Here is a 15078-nt window from a genome sequence, read left to right as displayed (position 1 = left end):
ACCCCCTATATTCCCCATAAACAGCATTGGATGTAGAACAATCCAATGGAGCTTTGGTCCATCTGGTGGCTCCATGTCCCCTGAGGTCACTCTGTACCCCCTCTAACCTTACTTAGGGACACCCATGGGTGCTGCCCCCCCCCCACCCATGGGTGCTGACCCCCGTGTGTCACCCCCAGCCAGCGCCGGCTGCTTCTGACGGGGACGCCGCTGCAGAACAGCCTGATGGAGCTCTGGTCGCTCATGCATTTCCTGATGCCGCGCGTCTTCCAGTCCCACCGCGAGTTCAAGGAGTGGTTCGCCAACCCCTTGGCCGGCATGATCGAGGGCAGCCAGGAGTACAACGAGAGCCTGGTCAAGCGCCTGCACAAGGTGGGGCTGGGGGGCACCCCCAAAGATGGGGGGGGCACCCCAAAGTTGGGGGGGACACCCTAAAGTTGGGGGGAGCACCCTGAGATTGGTTGGAGTTGGGTGGTGGCAACTGGACGTTGAGTTGGAGTTGGTGGGTTGACCATGGTCAAGGGCAACCATGGGTATAATGGGAGTACCCGAAGATTGGGGGTGACACCCCAAGATTGGGGAGACACCTCATAATCAGTGGGGACACCCCAAAGATGGGGGGGGCACCCTAAAGTTGGGGGGAGCACCCTGAGATCGGTTGGAGTTGGGTGGTGGCAACTGGAGGTTGAGTTGGAGATGGTGGGTTGACCATGGTCAAGGGCAACCATGGGTACAATGGGGGCACCCTAAGATTAGGGAGGACACCCCGAGATTGGGGAGAGACCCCAAGACTGAGGGGGGCACCCCAAAGATGGGGGGGACACCCTAAAGTTGGGGGGAGCACCCTGAGATTGGTTGGAGTTGGGTGGTGGCAACTGGAGGTTGAGTTGGAGATGGTGGGGTGACCATGGTCAAGGGCAACCAGGAGCATAATGGGAGGTCCATGAAGTTGGGGGGGACACCCCAAGATTGGGGAGACACCCCATAATCAGTGGGACACCCCAAAGATGGGGGGGGCACCCTAAAGTTGGGGGGAGCACCCTGAGATTGGTTGGAGTTGGGTGGCGGCAACTGGACGTTGAGTTGGAGATGGTGGGGTGACCATGGTCAAGGGCAACCAGGAGTATAATAAGAGCACCCTAAGAATGGGGGGGAGACGCCGAGATTGGGGAGAGACCCCAAGACTGAGGGGGGCACCCCAAAGATGGGGGGGGCACCCTAAAGTTGGGGGGAGCACCCTGAGATTGGTTGGAGTTGGGTGGTGGCAACTGGAGGTTGAGTTGGAGATGGTGGGTTGACCATGGTCAAGGGCAACTAGGAGCACAATGGGGGCACCATGAGGTTTGGGGGGACACCCCAAGGTTGGGGGGACACCCCATAATCAAGGGGGACACTCCAAAGTTGGGGGGGACACCCTAAAGTTGGGGGGAGCACCCTGAGATTGGTTGGAGTTGGGTGGTGGCAACTGGAGGTTGAGTTGGAGATGGGTTGACCATGGTCAAGGGCAACCATGGGTATAATGGGAGTACCCTAAGATTGGGGGTGACACCCCAAGATTGGGGAGACACCTCATAATCAGTGGGACACCCCAGAGATGGGGGGGACACCCCAAAGTTGGGGGGAGCACCCTGAGATTGGTTGGAGTTGGGTGGTGGCAACTGGAGGTTGAGTTGGAGTTGGTGGGTTGACCATGGTCAAGGGCAATCATGGGTATAATGGGAGGTCCCTGAGGTTTGGGGGGACACCCCAGTATTGGGGAGACACCCTGGGATTGGGGGGACACCCTAAAGTTGGGGGGGACACCCTAAAGTTGGGGGGAGCACCCTGAGATTGGTTGGAGTTGGGTGGCAGCCACTGGAGGTTGAGTTGGAGATGGGTTGACCATGGTCAAGGGCAACCAAGAGTATAAGAGCACCCTAAGATTAGGGGGGGACACCCCAACATTTGGGGGACATCCAGAGATTGGGGAGACACCCTAAAGTTGGGGGGGACACCGTGAAGTTGGGGGGAGCACCCTGAGATTGGTTGGAGTTGGGTGGCGGCAACTGGAGGTTGAGTTGGAGATGGTGGGGTGACCATGGTCAAGGGCAACCAGGAGTATAAGAGCACCCTAAGATTGAGGGGGACACCCTGAGATTGGGGAGACACCTCATAATCAGTGGGGACACCCCAAAGATGGGGGGGGCACCCTAAAGTTGGGGGGAGCACCCTGAGATCGGTTGGAGTTGGGTGGCGGCAACTGGAGGTTGAGTTGGAGATGGTGGGGTGACCATGGTCAACGGCAACCAGGAGTATAATAAGAGCACCCTAAGATTGGGGGGGACACCCCGAGATTGGGGAGAGACCCCAAGACTGGGGGGGCACCCCAAAGATGGGGGGGACACCCTAAAGTTGGGGGGAGCACCCTGAGATCGGTTGGAGTTGGGTGGTGGCAACTGGAGGTTGAGTTGGAGATGGTGGGTTGACCATGGTCAAGGGCAACTAGGAGCACAATGGGGGCTCACCCCATATTTTGGGGTTCCCCCCCCAAACTTTGGGGCTCACCCCCATATTTTGGGGTGACCCCCCGTTCTTTTTCGGGGGGTCCCAGGTGCTGCGGCCGTTCCTGCTGCGCCGGCTCAAGGTGGACGTGGAGAAGCAGATGCCGCAGAAGTTCGAGCACGTGCTGCGGTGCCGCCTGTCGAGGCGCCAGCGCTGCCTGTACGACGACTTCATGGGACAGGCCAGGTCGGTGTCACCGTGTCCCCAATGTCACCTGTGGCACCTGAGACCCCCCCAGAGCCACCCACACCCCCCATTGTCCCCATTGCCCCCATTGACCCCATTGACTCCAATGTCCCCATTGACTCCAATGGCCCCATTGACTCCATTGCCCCCATTGACCCCATTGACTCCAATGTCCCCATTGACTCCAATGGCCCCATTGACTCCATTGACCCCATTGACTCCATTGACCCCATTGACTCCAATGTCCCCATTGACTCCAATGTCCTCATTGACTCCAATGGCCCCATTGACCCCATTGACCCCATTGACTCCAATGTCCCCATTGACTCCAATGTCCCCATTGACTCCAATGTCCTCATTGACTCCAATGTCCCCATTGACTCCAATGTCCCCATTGACTCCAATGGCCCCATTGCCCCCATTGACCCCATTGACTCCAATGGCGCCATTGTCCCCATTGATCCCATTGACTCCATTGACCCCATTGCCCCCAGTGTCCCCATTGTCCCCAATGTCACCTGTGTCACCTGAGACCCCCCCAGTGTCCCCATGTCCCCATGGCCCATCCCCTGTCGAGGCGCCAGCGCTGCCTGTACGACGACTTCATGGGACAGGCCAGGTCGGTGTCACCGTGTCACCGTGTCCCCAATGTCACCTGTGGCACCTGAGACCCCCCCAGAGCCACCCACACCCCCCATTGCCCCTATTGACCCCATTGACTCCAATGTCCCCATTGACTCCAATGTCCCCATTGTCCCCATTGACCCCATTGACTCCAATGTCCCCATTGACTCCAATGTCCCCAATGTCCCCATTGCCCCCATTGACCCCATTGACTCCAATGTCCCTATTGACTCCAATGGCCCCATTGCCCCCATTGCCCCCATTGACCCCATTGACCCCATTACCCCCAATGTCCCCATTACCCCCAATGTCCCCATTGCCCTCAATGACCCCATTGCCCCCAATGTCCCCATTGACTCCAATGTCCCCATTGCCCCCATTGACCCCATTACCCCCAATGTCCCCATTGACCCCTTTGTCCCCATTGACCCCATTGTCCCCATTGACCCCACTGCCCCCAATGTCCCCATTGCTCCCATTGCCCTCAATGTCCCCATTGCCCCCATTGACCCCATTGCCCCCATTGACCCCATTGACCCCCAATGACCCCATTGACCCCATTGACTCCAATGTCCCCATTGCCCCCAATGTCCCCATTACCCTCAATGACCCCATTGCCCCCATTGCCCCCATTGACCCCAATGTCCCCATTGACCCCATTGTCCCCATTGCCCCCATTGCCCCCATTGCCCCATTGCCCCTATTACCCCCAATGTCCCCATTGACCCCATTGTCCCCATTGCCCCCATTGACCCCAATGTCCCCATTGACTCTAATGACCTCAATGCCCCCATTGCCCCCAATGTCCCCATTGCCCCCAATGTCCCCATTGACTCTAATGACCCCATGGCCCCCATTGACCGCATTGACCCCATTACCCCCAATGTCACCATTACCCCCAATGACCCCATTGCTCCCATTGCCCCCAATGTCCCCATTGACTCTAATGACCCCAATAGCCCCAATACCCCCAATACTCCCATCACCCCCATCACCCCCAATACCCCCATTGTCCCCATTGTCCCCATTGTCCCCAACGTCCCCGTGTCCCCGCAGCACCAAGGCCACGCTGGCCAGCGGCCACTTCATGAGCGTGATCAACGTGCTGATGCAGCTGATGCCGTGGCCCCATGTCCCCAAATGTCCCCATGTCCCCCAATGTCCCCATTGCCCCCAATGTCCCCATTGCCCCCAATGTCCCCATTGACTCCAATGTCCCCATTGTCCCCAATGTCCCCATTGCCCCCATTGACTCCAATGTCCCCATTGCCCCCAATGTCCTCATTGCCCCCATCACCCCCATTACCCCCATTGTCCCCATTGTCCCCATTGCCCCCAATGTCCCCATTGCCCCCAATGTCCCCATTGACTCCAATGTCCCCATTGCCCCCATTGCCCCCAGTGACCCCATTAGCCCCAATGTCCCCGTTGACCCCATTGACCCCAATGTCCCCATTGACTCTAATGACCTCAATGCCCCCATTGCCCCCAATGTCCTCATTGCCCCCATTACCCCCAATGTCCCCATTGACCCCATTGCCCCCAATGTCCCCATTGCCCCCAATGTCCCCATTGACTCTAATGCCCCCATTGCCCCCATGGACCGCATTGACCCCATTGCCCCCAATGTCCCCATTGTCCCTATTGCCCCCAATGTCCCCATTGCCCCCATTGTCCCCATTGTCCCCATTGTCCCCAACGTCCCCGTGTCCCCGCAGCACCAAGGCCACGCTGGCCAGCGGCCACTTCATGAGCGTGATCAACGTGCTGATGCAGCTGCGCAAGGTTTGCAACCACCCCGACCTGTTCGAGCCCCGGCCCGTCACCTCCCCCTTCGTCACCGATGGGCTCAACTTCGTCACCGCCGCCCTGGTGCTGCGCGCCCTGGACCCGCTGCCTTTCCAGGTGACCTTGGGGACACGGGGGTGGCACTCGGGGTGGCACTTGGGGGGTCAGGGAGGGTCTAGGGTGACAGATTTGGGGACACACGGACACTTGTGGGGACATAGAGACACTGGGGTGACACATTTAGGGACGTAGAGACACTGGGGTGACACATTTAGGGACATAGAGATACTGGGGTGACACACTTGGGGACATAGGGACACTTGTGGGGACATAGAGACACTCTAAGGTGACACAGTTGGGGACATAGGGACACTCGGGTGACACATTTAGGGACACAGAGACACTGGGTGACACATTTGGGGACATAGGAACACTTATGGGGACATAGAGACACTCTAAGGTGACACAGTTGGGGACATAGGGACACTGGGGTGACACATTTGGGGACATAGGAACACTTATGGGGACATAGAGACACTCTAAGGTGACACAGTTGGGGACATAGAGACACTGGGGTGACACAATTGGGGACAGAGAGGCTCTAGGGTGACACAATTGGGGACATAGGGACACTGGGGTGACACATTTAGGGACATAGGGACACTTGTGGGGACATAGAGACACTCTAAGGTGACACAGTTGGGGACATAGGGACACTGGGGTGACACAATTGGGGACAGAGAGGCTCTAGGGTGACACAATTGGGGACATAGGGACACTGGGGTGACACATTTGGGGACATAGGAACACTTATGGGGACATAGAGACACTCTAAGGTGACACAGTTGGGGACATAGAGACACTGGGGTGACACATTTGGGGACATAGGAACACTTTGGGGACACTGGGGTGACACATTTGGGGTCATAGAGACACTGGGGTGACACATTTGGGGACACAGGGACACTTGTGGGGACACAGAGACACTCTAAGGTGACATAGTTGGGGACATAGAGACACTGGGGTGACACAATTGGGGACATAGGAACACTTTGGGGACACTGGGGTGACACATTTGGGGTCATAGAGACACTGGGGTGACACAATTGGGGACACACAGACACTTGTGGGGACACTGGGGTGACAGAATTGGGGACATAGAGACACTGGGGTGACACATTTGGGGACATAGGGACACTTGTGGGGACACAGAGACACTCTAAGGTGTCACAGTTGGGGACATAGGGACACTGGGCTGACACAATTGGGGACATAGGGACACTGGGGTGACACAGTTGGGGACACAGAGACACTGGGGTGACACAACTGGGGACACTGGGGTGGCACTTGGGACCCGCTGCCCTTCCAGGTGACCTTGGGGACAAGGGGGTGGCACTCGGGGTGGCACTTGGGGGGTCAGAGAGGGTCTAGGGTGACAGATTTGGGGACACACGGACACTTGTGGGGACATAGAGACACTGGGGTGACACATTTAGGGACATAGAGAGACTGGGGTGACACAATTGGGGACATAGAGACACTGGGGTGACACATTTGGGGACACAGGGACACTTGTGGGGACATAGAGACACTCTAAGGTGACATAGTTGGGGACATAGGGACACTGGGGTGACACAATTGGGGACATAGAGACACTGAGGTGGCACAGTTGGGGACATAGGGACACTTGTGGGGACACTGGGGTGACACAATTGGGGACATAGAGACACTGGGGTGACACATTTAGGGACATAGAGACACTGGGGTGACACATTTGGGGACATAGGGACACTTGTGGGGACATAGAGACACTCTAAGGTGACACAGTTGGGGACATAGGGACACTGGGGTGACACAATTGGGGACAGAGAGGCTCTAGGGTGACACAATTGGGGACAAAGGGACACTGGGGTGACACATTTAGGGACATAGGGACACTTGTGGGGACATAGAGACACTCTGAGGTGACACAGTTGGGGACATAGGGACACTGGGGTGACACAATTGGGGACATAGGAACACTTTGGGGACACTGGGGTGACACATTTGGGGTCATAGAGACACTGGGGTGACACAATTGGGGACACACAGACACTTGTGGGGACACTGGGGTGACACAGTTGGGGACATAGAGACACTGGGGTGACACATTAGGGACACAGGGACACTGGGGTGACACAATTGGGGACATAGGGACACTTGTGGGGACACAGAGACACTCTAAGGTGACACAGTTGGGGACATAGGGACACTGGGGTGACACAATTGGGGACATAGGGACACTGGGGTGACACTTGTGGAGTCAGAGAGACAGTGGGGTGACACAGTTGGGGACATAGGGACACTCAGCTGACACAATTGGGGACATAGAGACACTTGTGGGGACACTGGGGTGACACAGTTAGGGACATAGAGACACTGGGGTGACACAATTGGGGACATAGGGACACTTGTGGGGACATAGAGACACTCTAAGGTGACACAGTTGGGGACATAGGGACACTGGGGTGACACAATTAGGGACATAGTGACACTTGGGACACTGGGGTGACACAATTGGGGACATAGGAACACTTTGGGGACACTGGGGTGACACTTGTGGGGACAGAGAAACACTGGGGTGACACAATTGGGGACACAGGGACACTTGTGGGGACATAGAGACACTCTAAGGTGACACAGTTGGTGACATAGGGACACTGGGGTGACACAATTAGGGACATAGGAACACTTTGGGGACACTGGGGTGACACAATTGGGGACATAGAGACACTGAGGTGACACAATTGGGGACATAGGGACACTTGTGGGGACACAGAGACACTCTAGGGTGAGGCAGTTGGGGACATAGAGACACTGGGGTGACACAATTGGGGACACAGGAACACTTTGGGGACACTGGGGTGACACATTTGGGGACATAGAGACACTGGGGTGACACAGTTGGGCACATAGGGACACTGGGGTGACACAATTGGGGACATAGGAACACTTTGGGGACACTGGGGTGACACATTTGGGGTCATAGAGACACTGAGGTGACACAATTGGGGACATAGGGACACTTGTGGGGACACAGAGACAGTCTAAGGTGACACAGTTGGGGACATAGAGACACTGGGGTGACACAATTGGGGACACAGGAACACTTTGGGGACACTGGGGTGACACATTTGGGGTCATAGAGACACTGGGGTGACACAATTGGGGACACACAGACACTTGTGGGGACACTGGGGTGACACAATTGGGGACATAGAGACACTGGGGTGACACATTTAGGGACATAGAGATACTGGGGTGACACACTTGGGGACATAGGGACACTTGTGGGGACATAGAGACACTCTAAGGTGACACAGTTGGGGACATAAGGACACTCGGGTGACACATTTAGGGACACAGAGACACTGGGGTGACACATTTAGGGACATAGGGACACTTGTGGGGACACAGAGACACTCTAAGGTGACATAGTTGGGGACATAGAGACACTCGGGTGACACATTTAGGGACAGAAGCTCTAGGGTGACACAATTGGGGACATAGAGACACTCGGGTGACACATTTAGGGACAGAAGCTCTAGGGTGACACAATTGGGGACATAGAGACACTGGGGTGACACATTTGGGGTCATAGAGACACTGGGGTGACACATTTAGGGACAGAAGCTCTAGGGTGACACAATTGGGGACATAGAGACACTGGGGTGACACATTTGGGGACACACGGACACTTGTGGGGACACAGAGACACTCTAAGGTGACACAGTTGGGGACATAGAGACACTGGGGTGACACAATTGGGGACATAGGAACACTTTGGGGACACTGGGGTGACACAATTGGGGACATAGAGACACTGGGGTGACACAATTGGGGACATAGAGACACTTGTGGGGACACAGAGACACTCTAAGGTGACACAGTTGGGGACATAGGGACACTGGGGTGACACAATTGGGGACATAGGAACACTTTGGGGACACTGGGGTGACACAATTGGGGACATAGGGACACTGGGGTGACACAATTGGGGACACAGGGACACTTGTGGGGACATAGAGACACTCTAAGGTGACACAGTTGGGGACATAGAGACACTGGGGTGACACATTTAGGGACACAGAGACACTGGGGTGACACATTTGGGGACATAGGAACACTTATGGGGACATAGAGACACTCTAAGGTGACACAGTTGGGGACATAGGGACACTCGGGTGACACATTTAGGGACAGAAGCTCTAGGGTGACACAATTGGGGACATAGAGACACTGGGGTGACACATTTGGGGACACAGGGACACTTGTGGGGACATAGAGACACTCTAAGGTGACACAGTTGGGGACATAGAGACACTGGGGTGACACAATTGGGGACACAGGGACACTTGTGGGGACAGAGAGACACTCTAAGGTGACATAGTTGGGGACATAGGGACACTGGGGTGACACAATTGGGGACACAGGAACACTTTGGGGACACTGGGGTGACACAATTGGGGTCATAGAGACACTGGGGTGACACAATTGGGGACACACAGACACTTGTGGGGACACTGGGGTGACACTATTGGGGACATAGAGACACTGGGGTGACACATTAGGGACACAGGGACACTGGGGTGACACAATTGGGGACATAGGGACACTTGTGGGGACACAGAGACACTCTAAGGTGACACAGTTGGGGACATAGGGACACTGGGGTGACACAATTAGGGACATAGGGACACTGGGGTGACACAATTGGGGACATAGGGACACTGGGGTGACACTTGTGGAGTCAGAGAGACAGTGGGGTGACACAGTTGGGGACATAGGGACACATTGGGTGACACAATTAGGGACATAGGGACACTTGTGGGGACACAGAGGCTCTAGGGTGACACAATTGGGGACATAGGGACACTGGGGTGACACAGTTGGGTGTCACTGGTGTCATTGGTGTCATTGGTGTCACTGTCCCTGGTGTCCCTGGTGTCCCCATTGCCACTGGGTGACCCCGAGTGACCCCAGTTGACCCTGAGTGACCCCAGGTGACCCCAGGTGACCCAGGTGTCCCCATGTGTCCCCCCAGCACCTGGACACGCCCCTATTCTCACTGGTGTCATTGGTGTCACTGGTGTCCATGGTGTCCCCATTGTCACTGGGTGACCCCGGATGACACTGAGTCACCCCAGGTGACCCCAGATGACTCCAGTTGACCCCAATGTCCCTGGTGTCCCCATTGCCACTGGGTGACCCCAGATGACCCTGAGTGACCCCAGGTGACCCCAGGTGACCCCAATGTCCCTGGTGTCCCCATTGCCACTGAGTGACCCCGGATGACCCTGAGTGACCCCAGGTGACCCCAATGTCCCTGGTGTCCCCATTGCCACTGGGTGACCCCAGATGACCCTGAGTGACCCCAGGTGACCCCAGGTGACCCCAATGTCCCTGGTGTCCCCATTGCCACTGAGTGACCCCGGATGACCCTGAGTGACCCCAGGTGACCCCAATGTCCCTGGTGTCCCCATTGCCACTGAGTGACCCCAGATGACCCCAGATGACCCTGAGTGACCCCAGCTGACCCCAGCTGACTCCAGGTGACCCCAGGTGACCCCAATGTCCCTGGTGTCCCCATTGCCACTGAGTGACCCCAGATGACCCTGAGTGACCCCAGGTGACCCCAGATGACTCCAGGTGACCCCAATGCCCCTGGTGTCCCCATTGCCACTGGTGACCCTGAATGACCCCAGATGACCCTGAGTGACCCCAGGTGACCCCAATGTCCCTGGTGTCCCCATTGCCACTGGGTGACCCCAGATGACCCTGAGTGACCCCAGGTGACCCCAGGTGACCCCAATGCCCCTGATGTCCCCATTGCCACTGGTGACCCTGAATGACCCCAGATGACCCTGAGTGACCCCAGGTGACCCCAGGTGACCCCAGGTGACCCCAATGTCCCTGGTGTCCCCATTGCCACTGAGTGACCCCAGATGACCCCAGATGACCCTGAGTGACCCCAGGTGACCCCAGGTGACTCCAGATGACCCCAGGTGACCCCAGGTGACCCCAATGTCCCTGGTGTCCCCATTGCCACTGGTGACCCTGAATGACCGCAGATGACCCTGAGTGACCCCAGGTGACCCCAGGTGGCCCCAATGTCCCTGGTGTCCCCATTGCCACTGGGTGACCCCGGATGACCCTGAGTGACCCCATATGACTCCAGCTGACCCCAGGTGACCCCAATGTCCCCCCATTGTCCCCGCAGCACGTGGACCTGTCCCCGTTCCAGCTGGTGGCCCTGGAGGGCCACCTTTCCCGTTACGCCGCCGACCGCTTCCTGCCGCGCTGGCGCGTGACGCGGCGCCTCCTGGAGGACGTGGCGGCCGCCCCCGACCCCCCCCCCCCGGCCCAAGCCCGTGCGCATGAAAGTCAACAGGTAGGGGACATTTGGGGACAATGGGGGACATTGGGGACACTGGGGGGATTGGGGACACTGGGGGATAATGGGGAGGTTGGGACACTGGGGGGGTTGGGGACAGTTGGGGACAATGGGGGGGTTGGGGACACTTGGGGACAATGGGGGGGTTGGGGACAATGGGGGGGTTGGGGACAATGGGGGGTCTTGGGGGGATTGGGGACACTGGGGGGATAGGGGACATTGGGGATACTGGGGGGTTGGGGACATATTGGGGTGTTGGGGACACTGGGGGGGTTGGGGACATATTGGGGTATTGGGGACACTGTGGGGGTTGGGGACACTGGGGGACACTGGGGGGGTTGGGGACATATTGGGGTCTTGGGGGCATTGGGGGGGTTGGGGACACTGGGGGGGTTGGGGACACTTGGGGACAATGGGGGGGTTGGGGACACTGGGGGACACTGGGGGGAATTGGGGATACTGGGGGGGTTCGGGACACTGGGGGGGTTGGGGACAGTTGGGGACAATGGGGGGGTTGGGGACACTGGGGACAATGGGGGGGTTGGGGACAATGGGGGGGTTGGGGACACTTGGGGGATTGGGGACACTGGGGGGGTTGGGGACACTGGGGGGGTTGGGGACACTTGGGGGATTGGGGACATTGGGGACTATGGGGGGGTTGGGGACACTTGGGGACAATGGGGGGGTTGGGGACACTTGGGGGATTGGGGACATTGGGGACTATGGGGGGGTTGGGGACACTTGGGGACAATGGGGGGGTTGGGGACATTGGGGGGGTTGGGGATACTGGGGGGAATTGGGGACACTTGGGGACACTGGGGGGGTGGGGACGTTGGGGACACTGCGGGGGGTTGGGGACATATTGGGGTGTTGGGGACACTGGGGGGGTTGGGGACACTTGGGGACACTGGGGGGTTGGGGACACTGGGGGGGCTGGGGACATATTGGGGGGTTTGGGGACACTTGGGGACACTGTGGGGGTTGGGGACACTGGGGGGGTTGGGGACACTTGGGGACACTGGGGGGGTTGGGGACATATTGGGGTCTTGGGGACACTGCGGGGAATTGGGGACACTTGGGGACACTGGGGGTGTTGGGGACACTGGGGGACACTGGGAGGGTTGGGGACACTTGGGGACATTGGGGAGGTTGGGGACACTGGGGGACACTGGAGGGGTTGGGGACACTTGGGGACACTGGGGGAATTGGGGACACTGGGGGGGTTGGGGACATATTGGGGTCTTGGGGACACTTGGGGGGGTTGGGGACACTGGGGGGGTTGGGGACACTGGGGGACAATGGGGGGGTTGGGGACACCAGGGGACACTGGGGGGTCTTGGGGACACTGGGGTGAATTGGGGACACTGGGGGGTTGGGGACATATTGGGGTCTTGGGGACACTGGGGGGGTTGGGGACACTTGGGGACATTGTGGGGGTTGGGGACACTTGGGGACAATGGGGGAATTGGGGACACTGGGGGGTTGGGGACATATTGGGGTCTTGGGGACACTGGGGGGGTTGGGGACACTTGGGGACACTGGGGGGGTTGGGGCACTGGGGGGGGTTGGGGACATATTGGGGTCTTGGGGACACTGGGGGGGTTGGGGACACTGGGGGGTCTTGGTGACACTGGGGGGGTGGGGGACACTGGGGGGGTTGGGGACATATTGGGGGTGATTGGGGACACTGGGGGGAATTGGGGACACTGGGGGGGTTGGTGACACTGGGGGGTTGGGGACATATTGGGGTCTTGGGGACACTGGGGGAATTGGGGACACTGGGGGGGTTGGGGACATATTGGGGTCTTGGGGACACTGGGGGGATTGGGGACACTTGGGGACATTGGGGGGGTTGGGGACACTTGGGGACAATGGGGGAATTGGGGACACTGGGGGGGTTGGGGACATATTGGGGTATTGGGGACACTGGGGGGGTTGGGGACACTGGGGGGGTTGGGGACACTGGGGGACACTGGGGGGGCTGGGGGGGCTGGGGGGGTTGGGGACATATTGGGGTCTTGGGGACACTGGGGGGGTTGGGGACACTGGGGGACACTGGGGGGTCTTGGGGGCACTGGGGGGTCTTGGGGACACTTGGGGTCTTGGGGACATATTGGGGTCTTGGGGACACTGGGGGGATTGGGGACACTTGGGGACACTGGGGTGACCTTGGGGACACTGTGGGGGGGTCATGGGGGTCACTGCCCCCGTGTGACCTCTGACCTTTGCCCCCTCCCCCCCCCCCCCCAGGATGCTGCAGCCGGTAGCGCGTGCGGAGAACCGGGCGGTGCTGCTGCTGGCCCCGCCCCGCCCCGCCCCCCTGGCCGTGGCCACGCCCCCCAACCCCGCCCCTCCGCCCCCCAGCCCCGCCCCCCTGCCGCCCAACCCCGCCCCCGCCGGCCACGCCCCTCTCCCCGCAGGCCCCGCCCCCCTGCTGGTCACCGCCGCCCCCCCTGTGGTCACCTTGGCGCAAGCCCCGCCCACCGCGCCGCTAAACCCCGCCCCTCTAAACCCCGCCCCCGCCGCGGTCAACCCCGCCCCCGCGGCGCCGGGCCCCGCCCCGCCCACCGTGGCCACGCCCACCCCCGCCGCTGGCCCCGCCCCCTTGCTGCCCCCTCTGGGGTTGGCCCTGGCGGCCCCGCCCCCTCGGGCCACGCCCACGCTGCTGCCCGCGCTGGCCACGCCCCCTGCCGGCCCCGCCCCTGGTGAGTGTGGGGGGGCGGGGCTTGAGGGGGCGGGGCTTGAGGAAAGGATGGGGGTTGTTCAATGGGGGGAGCTCTGGGTGGGGCTTAAAGAACAGAGGCGGGGCTTAAAGCAGAGGGGCGGGGCTTAGAGCTGGGTGGGTGGGGCCAGAACGTCCCTTAGCAAAGCAGCTGTGGTGGGTGGGGCTTAAGCCGGAGGGGGCGTGGCTTGAGGTAGTGGGCGGGGTTTAGAGCTGGGTGGGCGGGGCCACAACATCCCTTAGCAAAGCAGGTGGGGTGGGTGGGGCTTAAGCCAGAGGGGCGTGGCTTCAGGTGGCGGGCGGGGCTATTACTGTCACTCAGTAGTGCAGCTTGGGTGGGCGGGGCTTAAAGCAAAAGGGCGTGGCTTTGGCGGAGGGGCGGAGCTTAGCGCTGGGTGGGTGTGGCCAGAGCCGTCCATTGGCCAAGCAGCTTGGGGTGGGCGGGGCTTAAGCCAGAGGGGTGTGGTTTGGGGGGTGGGCCTAGAGGGGGCGGGGCTTAAACCCGAGGGGCGTGGCCTGGATGGAGGGCGGGGGCAAGGGAGGGTTGTGGGTGCGGTTAGAACGGGGGGGGGCGTGGCCTCGGCGCTGACCCCGCCCCTTTTCACACAGCCCCAGCTGGGGGCGGAGCCCCAGCCCGGCCCGCGGTGGGCGGGGCCAAAGGCCCGGCCCCGCCCCCTTTGGCCGCCTACGCGCTGCCGGGGACCCCCCCAGCGCCTCCTATTGGCTCCCGACATGCAGGCGCGCCTGCCCTGTGAGTCCCCCCAATGGGAACCCCCCCAAAAAA

At 59.6% G+C, this 15078-nt stretch overlaps 1 protein-coding gene across 1 annotated transcript in view; it reads left to right on the top strand.

Moving 5' to 3' along the window:
• The window catches only part of LOC309452913 (helicase SRCAP-like), a gene marked incomplete at both ends in the record, with an annotated part of 48979 nt that extends 34702 nt beyond the window's left edge, over positions 1–14277 (top strand). Inside the window, 6 exon segments of the mRNA XM_082077571.1 lie at positions 180–372; positions 2591–2727; positions 5070–5256; positions 11399–11527; positions 11529–11569; positions 13823–14277. Of these exon segments, the coding sequence (XP_081933697.1) occupies positions 180–372; positions 2591–2727; positions 5070–5256; positions 11399–11527; positions 11529–11569; positions 13823–14277 (1142 nt within the window).
• Between the last annotated feature and the right edge of the window lie 801 nt (positions 14278–15078).

This window comes from Streptopelia decaocto (assembly GCF_964273445.1).
Source record: "Streptopelia decaocto genome assembly, contig: HAP1_SCAFFOLD_281, whole genome shotgun sequence".
In the NCBI taxonomy this organism is placed as follows: Eukaryota; Metazoa; Chordata; class Aves; order Columbiformes; family Columbidae; genus Streptopelia; species Streptopelia decaocto.
Note: the sequence above shows the minus strand (reverse complement) of the source record. Positions and strands in the feature narration are given on the sequence as shown.